Consider the following 20,747-nt stretch of genomic DNA (forward strand, 5'->3'; position numbering starts at 1 on the left):
ACTGAATGAAAGTACGTATGCAGGAAATATAACTACATTATAACACTTTAACTACATTAATATAATAATGCTTCAAATTGTTACTATTACTTTGAAAACTTTCAGAACTTTTCCATTAGTGAGTTAAAGGCAGAATCAGAATTCATCCTAAGTAAACCAGAGTGGAACAGAGATGAAATTTCAGGGGAATGGAAATATCACCACTTCTTAATAATTACCTAAACACAAGGCTCCCTGTGTCTTGAAAAACAGCAACACTGGACCATTGATTTGCTTCTTCAAAGTCTGAAAACTTCTCAGCTGGTGGAAATACTTTTCTTGAGTGCAATACATAATCTATGCCTACGGGGAAGAACAGAACAGAAACACTTGCTCTTTTGAAATGTGCAAATTAGGTATTGGTAGAAAATAATAATCTCTTTCTGGAGTATACTAACAGGAGTATAATTTTTAAAAAGCTGTTAGAATGAGAACAGTAGTCAACTGTTTTTTTACAGAGATTTGTAAGAATATAGGTGGAAAAAAAAAGAATTTATAACTGAAAGTCTGTTTCTGCCAAAAAAAAGGCTCTGAGACCCAAACCGCCATCCGGCTGCACGCCGGCTGCTGGAGGGGCTGCCCCGGCTCGGCAGGGAGCATCCCGATCCTCATTCCAAATGGAAGCAGCTCAGGGCATTCCGAGCACCGGGAGAGGCCGAGGGGAGAGCGAGGGCCCACCGCCTGCCTGCCTTCCCTCCCCGGGAGCGGCGCCTGGGTCTCTGCCTCCCTCCGAGGGGCCGGGGGGGGGGGGGGAGCCGCAGCCCGGCTCAGGGCTGTGACAGATCCTCTGCGGACCAGACAAGCCCTGACCAGGCTCAGCGACCCCCGCACCCCCCCGCTTCTCCTCAGCGCTGCCCCCGGCCGCCGCTCGGCCCTTTCCCGCCCAGAGACCGGTGGGAGCCCCCGCCGCTCGCGCCCCGCCCTCCCGCAGCAACGCCTCGCTTCCCCCGCCCCCTCCCCGGTCGCTAAGGGCGTCAGGCGTCACGCGCTCCGCCAGCCCGGCAGGGAGTGGAGTAGAGCGAACGCCTGCTCCCCTCTGCCGTGTGCGGGCGCTGCGCTCGGCGCTCGCTTGCTCAGGCCTGCGACGCCCTCATCTGGGGGAGCGGCGGGAGGGCGATGCTCGTTGCTGTTGCCGCAGCTGCCTGAGTGTCCCGTCCCGCGGCGGTGGGCATGGGGCTGGGCTCCAGCTCCGAGGTCCCTGACGGCGGCGCCGAGGGCTTCCACGTACACGGGGTGAGGCGGCCGCCGCGGGGGCGGTTTCGCGGGAGGGCCGTGAGGGGCGGCGGGCGCTGGGGGGGGGCGGAGGGGTGTCTGGCGGGGCGCGGGGTCCCGCTTCCCCCCCTCTGCTGTGGTGGCTCAGGCAGGCCGAGCCCGGCACGGGAGAGGGCGCTGGGCTCGGGGCGGCAGGCCTGTCGGCCTCGGGCTCCCTGGTACCCACTTGTTGGCCCCTTCCAGGGAACTGCCACGGCGGCAGGGGAGGAGCGGCCGCACCGCTCCCGGTAGGCAGCGGGTACCCGCCCGGCGCGGCCTCATACCCGCTCCGGCGGCTTCACTGGGCTCGGAGCCTTGACCTGCGATGTCTTGGCTGCCGGAGAGCCGAGGGGAGCCTTTTGTGCTTCCTTCGAGGAATTTGAAAGAATTGAAGAGTAGCATAGCTCTCACTCCCTCGTTGCCTCCAAATTCCCTTGACTTGAATATTTGACTGATTTCTCTGCGGATCTTTATAGCATCTTGGCTGGGGGTTAATTACTGCTCTAGCCAGTGTTTTCCTGAGGGGCTGTGTCTCACGGTGCTCTATCTAGATGCAAATTTGTTGTAACTCCTCTGTCTGGCAAATTGTCTGCATGCACATTGGTTTAAATGCATGTCTTGGAGTCTAAAGATAAGTAGAGGTATTGCTGATAACAGTTGTTGTATAAGTTATTTCATTTTGTTGGTGGTCTTACTGCCAGAAAGAAGAGTGGAAATGTTGTTGCCCTGTGCTGCTTTCCACTTCATCAGTAGTTTGTGTTTCTCAGCATCACAAGATGTGTTTAGGGTACCAGTGTTGTTATTTAATCTGCTTTTGTCAGTCTCCTTAACTGAGTTAATTCCATCAGAAATGACTGTTGGTCACGAAACACTACCTCCTTTTATGCTAAGTGCAGGATACCACTCAGTTGTCTGTACTGGAGGATGATTTTGGTGACCTCCAGTATGCAGGAGACAGTTATTTTTTTGTTTTTCTCCAGGGAATTCATGCAATTTCTGATACGGTGTCATTTTGAAAACCAAATACTGCAGGATTTTTTGCAACTTGCAGCTTTGTGTGGGAAACTGTATGGCTTTTAGACATCTGAACAACAATGTCATGAGCTCCTTAATAACTTCCATGTACTTCTTTTTGTGTGCATTTTCATCCTTGATGTTGTGTTACATGATAGTTTTGTTGTAAGCCTTCTTGCACATTATTTAGAATTGGAATGTAGGGTAAACTTTTTAACCTTCAGCTTGGTTCAGTATACGCTGGCTGTTTGCTTTCCGATGCAGTTTAGGGTTGTGATGAAATTTCAATGAAAGTTCAACTTCCTACTCCAGTTGTGGTTACAGTGGTCAGTCTTGACTGTTTAATAATAAAGCATGACTTTTTTTTTTTTTGCTTTAAAAGCTTTTGCTGAAGTAACTATGCTATTACTTATGTATATTTTATAATTTGCATAGACATAAAAAATAACTTGCCAGCAAAAGCCCCAATATTGATACAACTTTATTTAAAAAAAAAAAAAAATAGCAGTTTGGTAACACAGGCCAAATTAAGATGTAGCCATTTTAACTTTGGGAGCAATGAACTTCTTAGTTTGGATGATGCATGGGTTGTAACTTAGCACTTAAATTGTGGGGTGGCTTTCAGGAGTCAAATATATTGGGGGTTAAGGGCTGTATTGCTGAGTTCACAAAAAGTAAAGTTACAAGCAGTGTGAACTGTTAGGATGCTTGCAATGGTTCCCTTAATACCATGTTGCTTTGTTAGTATACTTTGAAGGGGGTATACTCTCATATGCTCTGCATATATCGAGTTCTGTGTAATTTTTGATGGGTTTCATCCTGGTGTGAATGCATTCTAATAGGTATTCTCTATATTTCTTTATTACAACTGTTTACGATAACTTGGTTATAATGAAATTGAGATGTTGTAACTCTTATTTCTTATGAATCTTTTGTAAGTGACGGCAGTCGTCTTGACCAGTACTTGTGGTTAGCCAGCCATGCGTTTGTAGCATACTCTCTTAAGTGTTCCTGTTCTAATGTGCTGTAAATTGTGGGAACCTAACTGTAAGTTGTGTTTATGTATAAAATGGCTGTGATGTAACTGGGGACTCTCAATGTGCTCAGGCTATTAGTAGCATGGAAGAAAATCCTGAAGCAGCACTTTGAAAACTAAGCCCTTCTCCAAAGTCCTCTGTATTTAATAATGCCATGCTGTGCACTTTGCATCACAATACTTGTGTCTTGTATGGGGTTTGAAACCTGGTTTTTTACAGCTGAATTAGGACAACAGTTGTTCATAGTTCTATAAAAATAAGTTCACAATTGTGGACTGCTTCCCGAGGTCTGTCATTTGGTCTCTCATCTCTGATTCAACTCAAAAGTAAATATTGAATCAAGTGTAAAGATTAACACTGTCCCTTAGTGTAACTAGAGATCAATGTATAATAAAAATAAAATGTATGTTTTCCAGGTTCAGGAAAATTCCCCAGCTCAACAGGGAGGACTGGAACCTTTCTTTGACTTCATCATTGCGATAGGACACACTAGGCTTGTAAGCCTCAAACTGATTTTATTTTTTCCCCCTGTATGAAACATGGGTATTGTAATCATGAAAGGTACAAGCCAAAGCTGTCACAGTAAAGAAAGCTTTTCATATTGGACATTGTATATGGCATTAACAAGGTAAAGTAAAACTTGGTGGTGTTCAAAGTCTCCTCTCTGGCTGGATCCAAATTTGAGGAAAGTCTTATTTATGCCTTTAGTTGCCTTAACTTCTTAACAGATTAACACAATGTTTATTATATTACTCATTCATGCATATTTTCTGCCACAAGGTGAATATTGAACTGCTGAGTCAATAGTAAGAGCTCAACATTTGTTTAAACAAACTTGTTTCAACATTTCATAAAACATGAAAAAGAATCATGGCCTGTCTGCTTATACTTAAGACTGGGAACAAAGTTCCTGTATGGTGAGTTATGAAAGAAGAGTTGAGTTTTGGTTTGGTGGGTTTTTTTTGGTTTAAAAGGCTCACAGCTTTGGCTCTATGCTTCATCCTAGCTACCTACAAGCTGAATTCATGAAGTTTGTCTTCCTTTCATTAGTGGAGGTGTCTTTCTGGAAATGATTGTTCTAATGGTAGATTTTGGTGGAAGATCAATCTTTTAACATGACAGAAATAATGATAGTTCTCTAAGCTGCTCCCAAATAGTCTGTCCTTTCACAGTCAATTTGCAATGAATTTGCACGGTTATTGAGTAAGGACTGGGATCAGAGGTATGAAGTAAAATGTTGCTGCTTATTGTTACAACTACATAGTTGAGATGTAATATTGCTGTTGTTATTTAATAGCACTTAGGAAGAACAGGAAAGTAGGTGATGAAACTGAGTAATAGTAATTACTTATATAAAGGGACGTGAGCTGACAGTACTGACTTCTTTCTAATAAAAGAGAATTGAACTGCTGGGACTGATCATGAGACACAGAGCCTAAACTTTGACAGTTTTGGTTCTTTGTATTCAAATTCTGCCACAGGCATGATGTCTATGTTACAGGTGCAACTAAACATAATGTTAATCATATATCTCTTTTTGTGCTCTGCAGAATAGAGAAAACAATATGTTGAAAGATCTGCTGAAGGCAAATGCTGAAAAAGCAGTGAAGCTGGAGGTGTATAATATCAAAACAATGAAAATAAGAGAGGTGGAGGTGATCCCCAGTAACATGTGGGGAGGACAAGGTCTTCTTGGAGCCAGCGTGAGGTTCTGCAGTTTCCAGGGAGCCAATGAACACGTGTGGCACGTTTTGGTGAGACAGAATTCTTTGGTGGCTCACTCGCATCCATATAACCTTGTTTTAAAGTGTAATGTTTAGAAGTAACTTGTACGTAGTAGAAGTACAATGCTGAAATTGCACAGAAGAAGGGAACACAGTCTTGCAAGTTTGTCTGAGGTATTTGAATATGGACAAGTAGTGGGTGGCTGTTGGTGTTGCCTGTCACTGTGAAGAAAAATAACTCCATCCCAACCAGGCCAAATAGTTTGTGATGGGGAGAAGGTCTTTTTGTCTTATGTTAAAGAATCAATGGTAAAAGCAAAAAAGATTCTGGCTCAATAGGTGTCTCTGTGTTGGCGGAACTTCATCACAGTAATATTAATGTTACAAAAAGCACCAAAAAATTATTTTAAAATTAAGAGGGAGAGCTGAAAGACTAGAACAGAATAGGAAAGACTGTTATGTTTCTGGGTGTTTAAATACATGCAACTTTTCAACATCTTCGGAGTATCTCATTTTGAAATTGGTAGTATCTTGGTCTTTCTTATTCGGTATGTTTTACAAGATGTCACACCTGGATGTAGACTGTTTAAGGACTTCTATTTTGTCCCATAAATAAAATGTTCTTTCCTTCTGTTGCTTTTGGAGTTAGATTTCCTTTCTGATCTTGGGGTAGTTTATCCTGCTGCAAGTGCAGATGACGCCTGTCATTCTTTCACAGGATGTTGAACCTGCATCTCCTGCAGCTCTAGCTGGTCTCCAGCCGTACACCGACTACGTTGTTGGATCCGATCAGATCCTTCAGGAGGTAGGGCGCATGTTCCTTCAAGTAGTGATTGTCTTCATGCCTGCCAAGCATATGTTGTATGGTTTGTTTTTTCTATAAATGTAATTGCATGTACATAAAATGTATGGGGATAGGTTTTTGGGATTTTGGGAGGTTGATGTTTGACAGATGCTTTATGGTTGAGGTAAACATTGTCTTTTTTTAATCTGGCAATATAAAAAGTTGCCCCTAATGATCAAACTACACTAGTGAGTTTTAGTCTGTCTTTGGGTTTTTAATATCTCATGTTGAAGTAAATAACTGCGTAAAATGCTAACTTGCTTCCAGCTCCTTGTCTTACACGTTTGAGTTTAATAACTACTACTTTTTTTTTCCTAGTCGGAGGATTTCTTTTCACTGATTGAATCCCATGAGGGGAAGCCACTGAAGCTGATGGTTTATAACACTGAAGCAGATTCCATTCGAGAGGTAGTTGTGACTCCCAATGGAGCTTGGGGTGGAGAAGGAAGGTACTGATCTCCAGACAGTCACTGGCTGATGACAGGTTACATACTGACTGTAAATGAGCTTCTGTTAAGAGTATTATTATTATTGATTACAGCTTGTTGTTTTCAAGTTAAGCCTTGTTTTCTTACACTAGTCACACAAAACTGTTAATCTTTCCATAAAAAAAATAGGTTAGAACTAGGGATTAGGCATGTTCTGGATTTAATCCTGTTTGAGTTGAAACCAATGGCAAAACCTGTGTTGACTTCCCCTCAGCAGATTCACTAGCTATGTTCTCACAGTCAAACATTCAGTTAAAGCAAGAACAAAATCCAAATCAGTTCAGATTATATATTTTGTAAAGATATAAAAATAATGAGCTGAAAGCTAACCTGTGTATATGTAAATGTCAGTTGCAGAGTGCTGCTTGAGTACTGTAAGTGAAATGATTCTTGCAGGTAGGTGTTTCATGCTATAGATTAAAGACTCGACCTCTTCTTGTTTTAAAGAGCCATAATTTAAAACACTGACTAGCTTTGTTAAGAACACCTTTTTTTCAAGTCTTGTTTTACTTTTCTTGTACAGTTTAGGATGTGGTATTGGATATGGCTATTTGCACAGAATTCCAACACAGTCTGTGGTATCGAAGAAAAAGCCAGAAAGCAAACCACCTTCACCCCTACCAGAAGCTAGAACTCCTGTACCATCTACTAATGGTTACACAGAGGTATGTAAGAAATCGGTTATGTTCTCTGGAGTTTCAAAATTTTCTGCTTGTTGGGACATTCATAATACTGTATATTTGAGTACAGCATACAGTTTTGCTTGAACAAAATGGAGTTAGGTGAAGGGAAGGTGAGAGCAGATGATGCTGAACAGATGACGGGAAGGGTAGCATGAGCGAGAAACTCTGCTGAGCTGTACTCTTTATTTTCTCAAACTTTCAGCTGGTATTCTTCCATATTCTTCATTGTATTTGGGTGTAATTACATATATTACAATTACTCTTTCACCAGTGCTGGCTGATACAAATTTTTGCCAGATACTTTATTCCTGTTTTGAAGACTTGCATACTACAGCTGTAGCAGTCAGTGAAAACCACATTAGAAGAATACTCTTCTCACTAGGAAAAAAAAATACACCTACAAGAATTAAGTACGGACTGTTCTTCTAAGAGCGTACTGGCTTTAAAAGGCTACCTTAGAACATGTCCTAATCAGTGGCTTGACTATCAGTTTTGGCATCATAGGTTCTCTCTGAATTGGTGTACTTGGAGACCGAGGCAGAATGCTTTCACAGGAAGGTTGTCTTCAGGTGAAGCTTTCAATATAAAAAGATGCTTTTCCTTCTTACTGTGTTATTCCAGACTCCATTATTGGCACCTACTTCTCAGAATGACAACTCTGAAATAGTTATGAACTTGGATCGTTCCACAGATGAAGAAACGAGTGGTTATTCACCAGAAAGCTCACTTTCTCCTCCTCCCCCTCTCCAGAGAGTTATGGATCCAGGTATATTTTCTTAGGTGCTTTTTTCAGCAATTCTTTAGAGGACATCTAAGGTAACTAGTAAGGTCTTAAACAAGTTTGAGACTTAAATGCAGAATTATGAGCACTGGTAGTTGTTTTACCTTAAAGTTTTTGACTTCTCTGGATTTCAGAGCTGTAGAATTTGGGTACTGTGAGCCTGACTGAGGTTAACATTCTGTAGAAGTCTTTCCACTGATGTCAGCTAACTTTTAGGTTACGTTTATCTGCATTTAGCGGGGAGGGGACTTCACTGACTTCAGTCTGGATATAACATGTCTTTTTGAATCTAAAATTTTGTGGTTTATCTAGAACAGTACTGTAATATTTGCTTTTTCCTTCAGGATTTCTAGATATGTCTGGTATTTCATTTCCTGAACTCACTAACTTAACAAAAGTGTCCAACATGTCTTCATCTGCCTCCTTCAACATGCCAGCAGCAGATGCTTTAGTAGGCACTGAAAAGTTAATGTCGAACAATGATGCTTCTGCTTATTTTGGTAAGTGTATTCAAGATTTCCTTTAGGCCTCTGACCTAGTTTCTGGAATGGTACCAGCTCATGCCTGCTCAACAGTATCGTGCTTTTTGGAAATAAGCCAATTTTAAGAAGAATCAGAATGGGAATTGGCTAAAATGAGATGGAAAAAGTGGCAGAAATCAGGTGTAGAGGTGGATTAAAAACGAATAGGCTTTTTTATAAGATTATAGAATGTGTCTTTTTCTTTAAATGAAAACGTTGCTGATCCAAATTAAACTGACCTTAAAAGTAGGTATTTCTAAAATCACATGTAAATGAATTTTTGTACTACAGGCTTGTCTTCACAGTTGTACAGTGAAAACAAAATTGCAGTCATCTTAATAGTGACTTTTCTATTTAAAAAAAAAATATATCTTCACATTATGGATGCCTTTCCCTTTTAAAAAGTGGGGTTACTTAAGAATTGTAACACAAAATAAAACATCTCTAGCATAAGAATACAGCAGACCAAATGGTTCATGGTCTCTTAAACCTGCTTACACTATCAGATTTTCTGGATTTGGGGAGAACTGAGTAAGCGCAGCCCACGTATTTGACAGTTGTGAATCTGGTTATGTGCCTGTATGAGGTGTCTCATTCAAGCTGACTTTCTAGACATATGGTAACCAGAGGCACGGTCTGTTAGCCTGACAGTTTTTGTTTTTTTTTTTTTCAAACTATTTCCATTTCCCAGAAAATGCCACAGCTTTGGACGCTGAAGATGTAACCATGTATTCTGAAGGCTCAGTCAAGCAGCCTGAGTTGGACAACCTACGGCCTTCAATTCCATCTTTACCTTCTTTTGCTCTTCCTAATGAAATTTCTTCAAAAACAACACTAGGAACTGATCCTGATAACCAGGAAACAAAGCTGCTCTTAAACAGTATTGAGAGCTCATTAACCACTACTCCGGTGAAACCAGATGCTGAAGCAGCATGTGAACAGAAAGAAGAAGAAGCTGCACAAGATCATGAGTGAAGGGGATGCTGCTTTTGTTTACAGACTGCCATATGCTGTAATACTACAGCTTGGAATATTTTTCTGATCTTGAAAGAATTACAGTTGTTCTATTTTGTTAGTGTAGACAATATTCTAAAAAATCATATGAAATACATATTGTCTTCTCCAATCATTGTTTAATGGATTGATCTGTGTTCAAACTTTGAATGCTGTCCAAAATCACCAAATTAATGCAGAAACAGGTTGGAGACTTGCAAAACGTCCAGTTCCTGAGCTCACATTTGCCTACAAATGCTCCTGAATGTTTTTATGAAGGCACTTTGCCTGAACAGTGACACTTGATGATGATTTTCTTGGTATGATTGATGGCATTAAAAAAACCCAAACAAACAACTATTTATGGAAAGCTTTTCTAATGGTACACCTCAATTTGAGAGTTCTTGTGACTTTCAAGGCATTTCCTACTTGTTTCAGAGTTTCCCTTCTCTGTAACAGTTATTCACATTCCTTCTCTACACCTACTTTTACAGGAAAGGAAGTACCATATGGTTTGAAGTTGCAGCGTATAGATAGGACAAAATCGTGTGGGTGAGTCCTGTCATTCACTTCAGCTCTTCAATGAGTCATGTGGTCATCTCCCAGTTAAAAAAAAAAAAAGGGGGAATGATGATGGTTATTTGAAACAAACTGAAGTCAAAGACTATTTTAAGTCAAGCCCATATGTTTATGTGAATATGTCTTCATTTCTGTAGTGACAGAGAAATAGCTTTTCTTTAGTTGTGCTTTTCTATTTACCCATTTCTATTTTTATACAAGTCATTAAGTTTAAGACACGGGGATGGAACACATTAGTGCAGCAGCATCTCTTGCTTTTTATAGCTTTTTTGTTTTGGTTGCACTTGTCTTCAACTAGCTTCTGAATGTAATAGTAAACACAAAAGAAACATGGGTGTGTTTATACCCCTCAGGGCAGTGCTTTATCATGGAATTTTAAAGCTGCTGATTGTACCAGCTATAGAGAAGTTATTCCCAGTTAGTGTGGTGAAAATCCTTCATAAATTAAGAGAAGGGGGTACAAGATTAGGTGTGTTTAAGCTATAAACTAGAGTGTACTTATTTAGCACAGTATTGTCTAATTTCCTTTTCTCTCCCCTGTCTCCTGCTGTTTCTACGTTGTGCCCTATGGAGGTCAGTAAGCAAAATGACTGACTGGGCTGAAATCTAGTAACAATGCAGGCTGGGGACTCGGGGTCACATGGATTTGCCTGTGACAGCTCAGCTTCAGCAAAAGTGTGCAGATAAAGTTGCAACACCAAGAGAGGTATTCAGATGAGTGCACCCTTACATAAAATCTGTCTGTTATATTCCTTCATCTCTGTTAAATACCATTTTCACATAAAATACAGTAGCTCTGAATGGGATGGTCAAAATACCTTCTGCTTTAAAAAAGAATGCATTAGGCCCTAACTGCAGGTAGTAGAATTAACAGATTTGAAATTTAGTCTGCTAAATGGTCTGTTAATAATGAACAGATTTTTTTTTTTCCTATATTGCTAAAATAAATTTACTCTTTTCTTTCCCCAACTGACTCTTACAAGGGTGAACAGCCAAACACTAAAAATAAATGTGATTTAAGCTATGGGTGAGTGAGTTTGGTCTCAGAGCCTGATGACTGAAGACATCTATGTGATCTATTTTGGTTTTTTGTTGTTTATTTAGGACTGTTTCTAGTCTTACACCTTTGTCAAAACTGTCTTTAAGCTGGTAGTAGCTCATTTAAGTGATGCTGTACCATAAGCACCCTTTAGAAATTTAAGAGCAGGGAATGTCAAAACTCTTACTGCATTTCAAATGTCACAGTAATAAATGGCTTAACACTTAGGGCAGTCTGTGTCCAGCCTACTTGATGTTAACTGGCTCTTGGAAGGGGAGGTGGTTTGTATTTCTGAAGACTTGATTCTTTTTTCACAACATCCAAATGAACAGTGGTCTAACATACCCAATTAGAAAACCAAATAGAGAGTTAAACCTCTAGCAGTAGTACATTGTAGTCTCCTAACCTATAACTCTTCACCTCATTTAGCTTTTAAATGATAGTTTAACCTCATCAAATGTGTTTTCTCTTGACAAGTTGGAGACTGCCTTTTGAGATGCCTGAAGCTACCTCCCTGCTGAAAGAAAGAGAAGTAGAAAGAAAGTACTCTTTCACTTGTGGGTGCAGAAGAAAGCAAGCTATGAGAATTTCTTAGTTTCAAAATAAAACCTAAAAAGAGTGGTAGAAGCTCCTGAGAGTGGCTGGATTCAGAGAGAATCCCATTCTCTTGGAGACACAGGTCTCCTGCCTTACCTTTGTGCAAGCATAGACAGGGGGAGAGCCATCCCCTCCAATACAGACTATGTGCTGTAGATGAAGCTGGAGCATTTGTGATTGATTATCTCATTGCTGCAGCCACCTTATTTTGAGGAAAATTCAGGAAGGGAATGACCAGGTACGTACTACTGTTGAAATAAATGTACCTCAAAAGGCCTGTGAGGATAGGCCAGTTCTGAAATGAAAAAGGTAACAGTTCATGTTGGTCTGAAACAAGAAGAAGGGCTGGGGAAGATTTGCTATCTTTGAGTGAAATGGCTTGAATTGCCCACTTTGGTATTTGGGACTTGAAACAAAAGTTTAAAAACACCTCAACAATGAATCACATGCTGTCCCAAACAGCTACTGTTTCCAGGTAAGTAGGAGAGCTGTATATTACCTTGTTTGCTTCTGTAAACGTTGAGGGCATCTATAAACCTGACAGTGATATTTCTTTGTCAGACAGAGGAGGGATTATCTCAGGAGTATCACAAGGAGGGTAAAACAAAGGGAGGAGGATGTCACCGTAGAGTGCTTTGTACTAAGCTTAGAGCTTGGATGCAGTGCGATGTGTAGCTTGACACTGCACAGTGGTTTGGTATGGCCAGATGCAATAGGATAAGCTTCCACACCTGAGATACTCTCTAATGTTAATAGCCAAGCCTGAGGCCATGAGTCTGGCAGACATTAAATCCAAGTATTTAAATCCATTAAATCCAGCTCAAGTATTTCACCAAGGATTAGGCAAAGCTCATCTCCACTGAGCCATGCCTCTGCTAACCCTAATGAGCCAGAGTACCTGGGGGCCGGTGGTTAAACACAGGATGGGTGCTCAGAGCAGCTCTGGGACCTCCATCCACCCAGGTACTCACAACTCTACTCAACAAAGGCCAGAGCAGCTTGATCAAGCCTTGCCCCAAGCAAGGCTAACATCAGCAGGTTGGGCCAAGCCCTCCCTTCTGAAGTAAAGTACTTGATTCAGGGGAACTTCAGATACCATAACTCCCTACTAAGAATGATCCTAACCCCCAAAACTCATAAGGAAATAACCATCCTAGAGATAAACATGCAAATCTCATGGTTAACAACAGTATGGGTGCTAAACTAATTCCAGCTGAACTTGAATTTGTGAATGAATGCGTTTAGGGTTTAAGGTGAACAACTACTGGCAAGAACTGTTGAAATACCGAATTCAGGCAGAGATGACTTTGTTTTCCCTCTTGAACTTTTCACAGCAGGCTTGCCAATTTACTGAATCTGCACAAGTCTGCTGCTGTACTACTCTAGGCTATGTTTAGAAGCTGCTCATCCAAATTGCCATACTTGCCTGAATTCCTCATAGCTGTAGCTGAGAAACACTGCAGGAAGACAGGCTGCAACACTGAGTAGAGATCACACCACTCACGTGTACTGATGGGCTTGAATTATGCATTTCCAGCTGCTTGGGGGTTCAGAATTTAATCTCACCTAGCACTAAGGCTTACAGCAGTACGGAGACTACTCCAGCACCCCTGTGCTCCTGCACCATGAATTTAGCAGAAATGGAAAGCAGCAGAGAGGAGCCTCCCAGGGAGAAGCCTTTAATTCAGAGTTCTCCTCAGCACCCTTACCCTTCTCCAACTTCCCCCACAACTGGGCAAATATTTTCACCTCCAAGCAATTATGAAAGAATTAGGCACCACTGCCTCTGGCTGTTAAGTGACAGCAGCTACAGGTACTCACTGCATTCGATTTGACCATGCTAATCTGTTATTTCCTGGGCACTGCCACTACTGTCTGCACATCCTCCCCTCTTTGCTTTTGCCTTAAGCAAACACTAACTTGCATTGGTTTTCCTGTAACAGCAATTTCAAAGCAATTGTTTGGTTTAAGTTACATTTCTAAGCTACAAAAAAAAATTAAGCATTCACAGTGCCATGAAAAGGATGGCTACAGCACTGTCACAATATCCTCAGAAACAGATGGGGCATGCCCCTCTCCAGTCTCTAATCAGCACTTCCAGTCTGCATGATGTTTGTACAAAGTGGCTTTCTTCTGTTTGTGTCTAAAAGGATTCAAGTGCTTACAGAGAAACATCCCCACATAGTACAGGAAACTATTTTAGTCAATCACTTTCATTTAAGTGTGCATGGGCTTTTAACAGTTTTTATCTAGCTGGGTGGTAACTCCACCTGGCTCCATTCAGGAGCCATCAGCACATCTACAAGTGTAAGATCACGTGCTTAAAGATGGATGCTAAATGTCAAGTTCAAGAAATTTCTAGGGATAAAGTCTGAAGCAAATGGGACCTCTGTGAAAGAAAAAGTAATACCTCGGTATAACATACAGGCCAAAATTTGGAGTACTGTAACCGGATTCATGCCACTAACAGTCACTCTATGCCTTCATCTTTAGCAAACGCATTCTCTCCCCCTCTCTGGCACCTCCACACTAATTCACCTCAGCAAACTGACCTCTGCAACTTCCCTCTCTCCCCCGAGTCAGCAACTCTCAGATCTACATGTTGAATAGATGCCCACACTTCAGCTTGCGTGATCTGAGCCATGGGGCGGCTGTTCTCCGAGCAGCTCTGCACGCTGCTCTGCTCAAGACTGACCGAGAGGTACACTGTGAGTCCCCTGGTCGCCCCTCTCCCATGGAATATGGGCAATCGAACTAATAAAACCCAAGTCACTTTTCCCCCACCACTTCTGGCAATGAGGTGGAACTACATTATTATCTTCTGCCTATGGCTTATTTTGAGCATTTTTTTTTTTTCTTTTAGTGTTTCTAAAAGTTTATGCCAAATCCTTCAAGTAGTTCTCTTCCTAAAATGGTACTTGCACTTCAGCTGCAACTACTGAGCCTAGCTCTCCTGTTCTCGGCACTACCCCACCTGAAGAGGAGAAAAAAAAAAAAAACACCTTACCTGTCATAGATAAATTAAATGTTGTTCCAGGAGACAGGTTACACTACTAAATAATAAATTTACAATTCCTTTCCAATATGAACTTGGAAATTAAAGAAACTTCTACAAATCAATGGCCTTTCCTATGGTTCTGGCAAACTGGAACTCTGTCTCTGTTCATAATGCCCCAATGAGCCGCGACTCTCGTGTTAACTCCTTAACACTGTGCAGGAGCCTCTCCTGTTCTCGCCTTCAGGACTCTTACAGACAGCACAATTCCAGAAAAGGTGACAGAAATCAAAAGGGAGCAGCAAAAAAACTCCTCTCACTTGACACTCCATCTAAGATGGATGCTGGGAGTCTCTGGGAACATATTCGGTCACTGAATTACCGCGTCCTCTCCGAGAGCAGCCCAGTTGACAGTCCCCACAGTAAAGGCTTTGAGTATTCTCTACTGGCATTTTCATCAGCAGCAAACCCTGGCTTCCCATGTGTCCCTCACAGGGCTATGACCTTTCCACGTCCAGAAAACTTGGTGTCGACTGGCACGAGTCACTTGTAGCAGGGCTCTCTTTTCTTATGTACTACATTGGTGTTAGCACAAAAGATTTTCATAGTACCAAAGCACGCGCTGCCCATGCGAACAGCATTACTCGAGCACCTTCTCCACCTCAACAGTATGTCAGAGCTTGTATTTGAAGGCTTGCACGCCTGCTAAATTCTTATATCCAACCATATTATAAGATCAACTTTAAGGGGTTTTGTTAAGGCACTGCCATTTCTTCAGCCATTCCATTACTTGAGGCTTCACAGGACTTTGAAGTCCTTTGTAGTACAACCATTAAGTGGCAATGGTCCAAGCTCTAAAATTGCATAATTGATCCAATACACAAAACAACTGGAAAATATTTTAACTAAAGCCTTTTATTCTATACAACTGTGAAACATCATTTACCCTTCTGGCATTGCAGACTCTTCTGTCAATCTTTCCTGCAACTGTGTTTCGAGATGGTTAGAAAGAAAAAAAAGAAGAAAAATTACAACCTTGGCTGATTTCAAACAAAATTACTGGGAGCAATTCCAATGTACACAACAGGACAGCAAGACAAGCAGAAAAAAAAAAAAACCAAAACAACCAAACCCAAACAGTGCCTATTGGAAGAAGCATAGACCCTTGCTATTAATAAATACAAGTCAGGACAATTTATCAATAAAATTTACAGTTCCGTTTAACCATTTAATTCACAAATATCACTAAAAATGTGCAGTTATAGCACAACTGTGTCAAACCGAGCATACACAGAAATGGGGATTAAAAACTGAAACTGACTCTCAAAAGACAGGGAAAAAGACATGCTAGCTTAGTTCTGAACCATATTTTTTGTTTAAGCAATGAGTTTGTTTAGCTAGGTTAAGAGTGCAGAAGGTAATGATTTGACTATTTTTTCAAATAAAATACGATGAAAAATATTTTACTTTTTGTTTGACCAATACAATCCCAGTAATATAATTTATTGGGACTTTCTTTAGGCCTCAACCTAAATCTTGATAGCAAGATACAGGAAGGGCAAGAGCATATGTCTCCTGAAGAAACTCAAATAATATACTGCCCTTTGAAGGCACTTGTGCTTCTGCTTCAGACGAGTCATTTTTACACAATTTCTTTACGAGGAGTTGTAATTTGTTCTGGCTACAAATGGTTTTCTGGGACAGCCCCACATTTTCTCACGAAAAGCTGAAATGCCTTTACCCCCTCCCCCCCAATAAGTTAAACTCTATAAAAGACTACTATGAGTCTATGACAGTCACAGATTTTTAGAAATAACAGTGAAAAGAAGATCCGCATACAACTGTAACAAAAGAACAACTGCATATAAAACTTTGGAAAAGAAGAGTAAGTACTTTTATATCATGAATATGAAATCTGCTGAGAAGTTTCTAAAGTTTAACATTAAACATATGAAGTTATTTTCAGAATGGTCTGAAGTTTTAACAAAATGTCACATAGTTTTGGAGCACAGTTACCAAAAATTAGGCTAGTGTGTCTTTAAAACACTTAGGACACAGTGCAGGAAGTAGTTATACATATTTAAAAAAAAAAAAAATATCTCTTAAGTTGCTGCAAAGCATGTTCACTCTTATGATGCACAGCATCATTGGACTGACCCTGCTACAATATTCATCTAGTGTTCTCATTCTGCATGTCAACAGCTCTCTAAAGCAACAATTGCGTTGCAGTACTAAAGCAATTCTAATGTTAACCCTTCATTTGCAATTAAGTGGGCCAATTCTTTCAAGTATGCAATACCTATTTTCTGTTGTTTTTCTTTTCCAAATTTCTTTAAGTGGCAGAAATGTTTGAGTAACCTGTGAGAAATCATTGTAGGAACGTTATGAATGGAATGTACTAAAAATACCTTGTGTGCAGTTCTGAATTATACTGTGAACACAGCGACTAATATGGCCAAAACGGTTTCATATCAAGCATGAGCAGATGAGGATATTATGTTCTGGAAAAACAAAAGCAAAAAGGAGGAAGCAAAAGTCTGCACTGGATTACCACCCATTCTCTGTACACCTCACACAACACGAACCACTCAGGGACTTCCCATCTCATTGGCTGAGACTAGGACAGACTTTAGTTTAAATCATATAGATTTTTTTCCTCTATATTACAGATCTATTAGTCACTTCAATTAAATGTATACTTTCCGTCCATACTGAGTCATTAGAAGTCTCATCTACCTTAGGGGTTCAGTGGGCTTCTATAGTACTACTCTTGGAACCAGTACAGTATGGTCAAGTAAATAAGTAACCATTTGGCTCCACCACTCCCTTCACGTTGATTTCTGGCGATAATGAAGTGTCAGATCACCACCACTCTTCCAAATGAAGTGCTTTACGGTTCGAAGGTCCATATTCGGATCCAAAACCTAAACAGTAAAAATTCATCTTTTATTCCACAAATCTGATAGATTGTCAGAAATGCAAAGATAAAAGACACTGGCTGGGCAAAACAATCCTATGGGTGAACCGGCATCAAAGATTAACCATGCAAAGGCTCAGATTTTTCAACTGGCAAGTAACTCTAACGCATTACTGAAAGATTTTAGTAATGTAACATATAACTTCATATTACAACCACCTCCTCAATATTTAATCTTCATGCACTTATTACACTTACTAGACAATTCATAACGTTGGATACATTTTAAACTCTGCTAGAAATGTAGAATTAAAACATTCCAAAATTGCTAGAAATGGAACTCTTTGGAATTGTATTAAGTCCATTTGTTGGGTATGAGTAAGTAATCCTAGAAAGGCTACTAGTCAGATCAAATTGAACAGGCATACTATATAAATTCTTTGATCCGGCTATCTGCAGCTGTCTGAACTCGTGTCAGCATTAAGTTAACGTGCTGTCAAAACATTTACTTAAAGGTAACAGATAATCTATAGCATATTTCAAGCTCAGTATTTAGAAATTCACAACTGATTCATTGCTAGACCTTGGTTTTGTTCACAGGCTAAAACACCCAGGTAACTTACCTGGTCCTGGCACAGAAGTTCAATCTTCTCCTCTGCTAGCACAGCAATGTCCTCCTCTTTTTCTTGTTCTCCTGCTTTTTCATTATTGGAAGAGCTAGTTGTCTGAGACTCATTATCCAAGTTTATGATTTTCTCATACACGTGTTCCATCACTTTTCTCACCTGAAGCATATCACTTGCTGACAGTCGGTCTCTATATAAGGTAAGCAAAGTTTGGCAGGAAAAAATTTGGCAGGAGTTTGGCAGGAGAAACTATATTTCTTATCTTCACAATACCTTGATCTGTAGCAAACTATGCAAGTATACAGATAAACTCTTTATAATGTAAGTTTAATAGTAAATTATCAGGATCATCCAGAATACCATGATCACAACAGCTATTTATCCAAAAATTCACACAGTAAAAGGGACTCAGAAAAGTGGCAAGATATTCAAAAGACCGAATTAAGATCAAACCTTAGATGACGAGTATTGTACACAACCCTCATTCTTTCAATAGCAAAGGGATTAGTAAGAGAAGAACAGAGGATATGGAATAATAAAAGAGGTAAGCCAGAATATGCTGTTCACCCTCCTACATTAACAGAAGGGCATTCTAAAGTAATGAGCAGCAGCAGTTTTTCCACAAAGTACACAAAAAGCCTATGAAGCTCCTCTTTCACAAATTGTCTCTGATGTGAAGAATTCAGTAAGACTTAAAGAGGAACTAGGCATTTGTGGAAAATACCCAAAATTGTTGCACATAAGTGGTAGGCATACTGTCTATGACATTGACTTCGTATCTGAGGACCTGCATTGATTTCTAACCTATATAGCTCCCAGTTACAGCTAATGTGACAGGCAGACTATCTTCCACTCCCTACTGTCAGGTTTTGTACCTTTTCCTTTTAAAAAGCTATTATTCATCACTGTTAGCAATAGGAAACATAATATAAAACTGTGGTTCTGAACAGTGTAACAATATATTAAAAGTTCCTCTGTGTTCTGATTAAATACCACAAAAGACAGAAGGTCTAATTTCAGTAGTTAGTTCTTGGACATTTCTTAGCATAAACTTCAGCAACTGCCCATTGAACCCAAAAAACCTACAGTTCTTTCAAATACTCTGATACAATTCAATACTTCAGAGCGATGCTGCTTAAATGACTAGAAGCTTCTACAAATTAATGAAGCAGAACACAATTCTCTGGCAAACAGGGTTGGTTTTTTGTTGGTTTCTTTTTTTTTTTTTTTTTGAGCTTGCAATTCTCTTTCTGCAGTTTTGAGACTCAAATATGCATTACTTACTTTTTTAGAGTTTTTGCCCCTGATGATGAATGAGGTTGGAGGTAGAATGGAATCTTATTGAATTTGGGCATATTTTTCTAGAAGGAAACAAATTTGAAAGTGTTAATTTAGGATGAGCTGTTATCAGCTCCTATTTCCACCAGCTGGTATGTGAAGTATATTCAGCTCCTAATTATCAGAAACCAAGAGAGATTCTTAATCAACATAACCACCACAGCTAACTTCCAAATTACTCATACTCCTGAGATGCTTCAATTTATATGATGCATATATCATCTAGCTTTTGAATACAAATTATCATTTATTTCAAAGGAAATTAGACGGTATCAAAAGACTGCAGCAATATGAAGAGTATTCTCTGTTCCTGAGCTCCACACTTGAAAAGGATACCAATTATGCACAGTATTCTGAATTCTTTTTCTAAGACTTCCTGTCAAAAGAAAGCGAGCAAAAATACCTTAACTGGACACATCAAAAAATAATGAATCTCAGAGGGTGTTGAATACAGACCTTGAGACCACTTATTTTAAATACAAACAGAGCAAAAATTTAAAGTGTCATTTCAGATCCTGTACAGTTAAAAAAACTGCAGTTCACCTTAAAACAGACAACAAAAAAGCAAAATCTATACACGTGATACTTACATCCACAGTGATGTCAATTACCCATTGTGGCACTGTTTCGTTAAGAAGCATAGATTCAGTTTCACCACCTGAATCCCGACATAATAACCTAAGACATACAGAAATAACCTCTGTGAATGAAACCAATTATTGTAATGTGCATTAAAAAGCTTTCGGGAGAGGACCTGCCCTTTTAATGGGCAGGGAGCTTGAACTTGGTTAGCTGGCCCTTCACATCATCAAACTTACTGGGGAAGTGATCATATATTTTCTGTAAAGACCAGAAAAACTAGCTGCAGGAAGAAGACAGATCCCTAGAGCAGAAACAGGGAGAAGTATCTCAGGAGACTATAGGCTATGGCACAGAGAAATTTAAAAAACTACTTTGCTCGTGGATTGCGTATGTTTGTGTGTTGAAGTACAAAACTGTCAGGAAAGGGGAAAGGCACCTGGCATAAAGCAGTTCTTTTCTGCTTGGGAAAAATGAGCCTTGCATGTAAAGCGTCTGCTAAGCCCTCACCAAATAGAAAGAATAAAACCAATTTTAAGAAATGCACACATAAAATGGTGAAACAAAGCCACATATAATTTTATAAATTCCAATTAAGTATTTTGTCAGAGAGTCCTACAAGCCACCTTTTAGGTCCAATAAGCATGGCTTGCTCCTTCCAATGGTGTATTTTCAGTGTTCTCTTGAGAACAAGCTGTATAA

At 40.1% G+C, this 20,747-nt stretch overlaps 2 protein-coding genes across 5 annotated transcripts in view; one reads left to right on the forward strand and one right to left on the reverse strand.

Annotated features, from left to right (window-relative positions):
• Window positions 1-1,192: 1,192 nt before the first annotated feature.
• Window positions 1,193-20,747, forward strand: part of GORASP1 (golgi reassembly stacking protein 1) — a 31,466-nt gene continuing 11,911 nt past the window's right edge. Inside the window, exons 1-10 of one of the 4 annotated variants that reach the window (XM_075492321.1) lie at window positions 1,193-1,272; window positions 3,758-3,838; window positions 4,892-5,095; window positions 5,784-5,870; window positions 6,228-6,358; window positions 6,921-7,062; window positions 7,702-7,846; window positions 8,206-8,361; window positions 9,074-9,927; window positions 10,533-10,660. In XM_075492321.1, the coding sequence (XP_075348436.1) occupies window positions 1,210-1,272; window positions 3,758-3,838; window positions 4,892-5,095; window positions 5,784-5,870; window positions 6,228-6,358; window positions 6,921-7,062; window positions 7,702-7,846; window positions 8,206-8,361; window positions 9,074-9,357 (1,293 nt within the window). In that variant the 5' untranslated portion in view covers window positions 1,193-1,209 and the 3' untranslated portion in view covers window positions 9,358-9,927; window positions 10,533-10,660. Of the gene's footprint in view, window positions 1,273-3,757; window positions 3,970-4,891; window positions 5,096-5,783; window positions 5,871-6,227; window positions 6,359-6,920; window positions 7,063-7,701; window positions 7,847-8,205; window positions 8,362-9,073; window positions 9,928-10,532; window positions 11,204-20,747 lie in introns of those variants that run through there. The other 3 variants (XM_075492324.1, XM_075492323.1, XM_075492322.1) reach the window with 3 other exon arrangements.
• WDR48 (WD repeat domain 48) overlaps window positions 15,483-20,747 on the reverse strand; it is a 30,471-nt gene continuing 25,206 nt past the window's right edge. Inside the window, exons 16-19 of the mRNA XM_075492320.1 lie at window positions 20,057-20,144; window positions 19,413-19,489; window positions 18,126-18,318; window positions 15,483-17,509 (exon numbers count right to left, since the gene is read on the reverse strand). Coding sequence (XP_075348435.1) covers window positions 17,414-17,509; window positions 18,126-18,318; window positions 19,413-19,489; window positions 20,057-20,144 — 454 coding nt within the window. The 3' untranslated portion in view covers window positions 15,483-17,413. The remainder of the gene's footprint in view (window positions 17,510-18,125; window positions 18,319-19,412; window positions 19,490-20,056; window positions 20,145-20,747) is intronic.

Source organism: Mycteria americana, chromosome 2, assembly GCF_035582795.1.
Source record: "Mycteria americana isolate JAX WOST 10 ecotype Jacksonville Zoo and Gardens chromosome 2, USCA_MyAme_1.0, whole genome shotgun sequence".
Taxonomy (NCBI): domain Eukaryota; kingdom Metazoa; phylum Chordata; class Aves; order Ciconiiformes; family Ciconiidae; genus Mycteria; species Mycteria americana.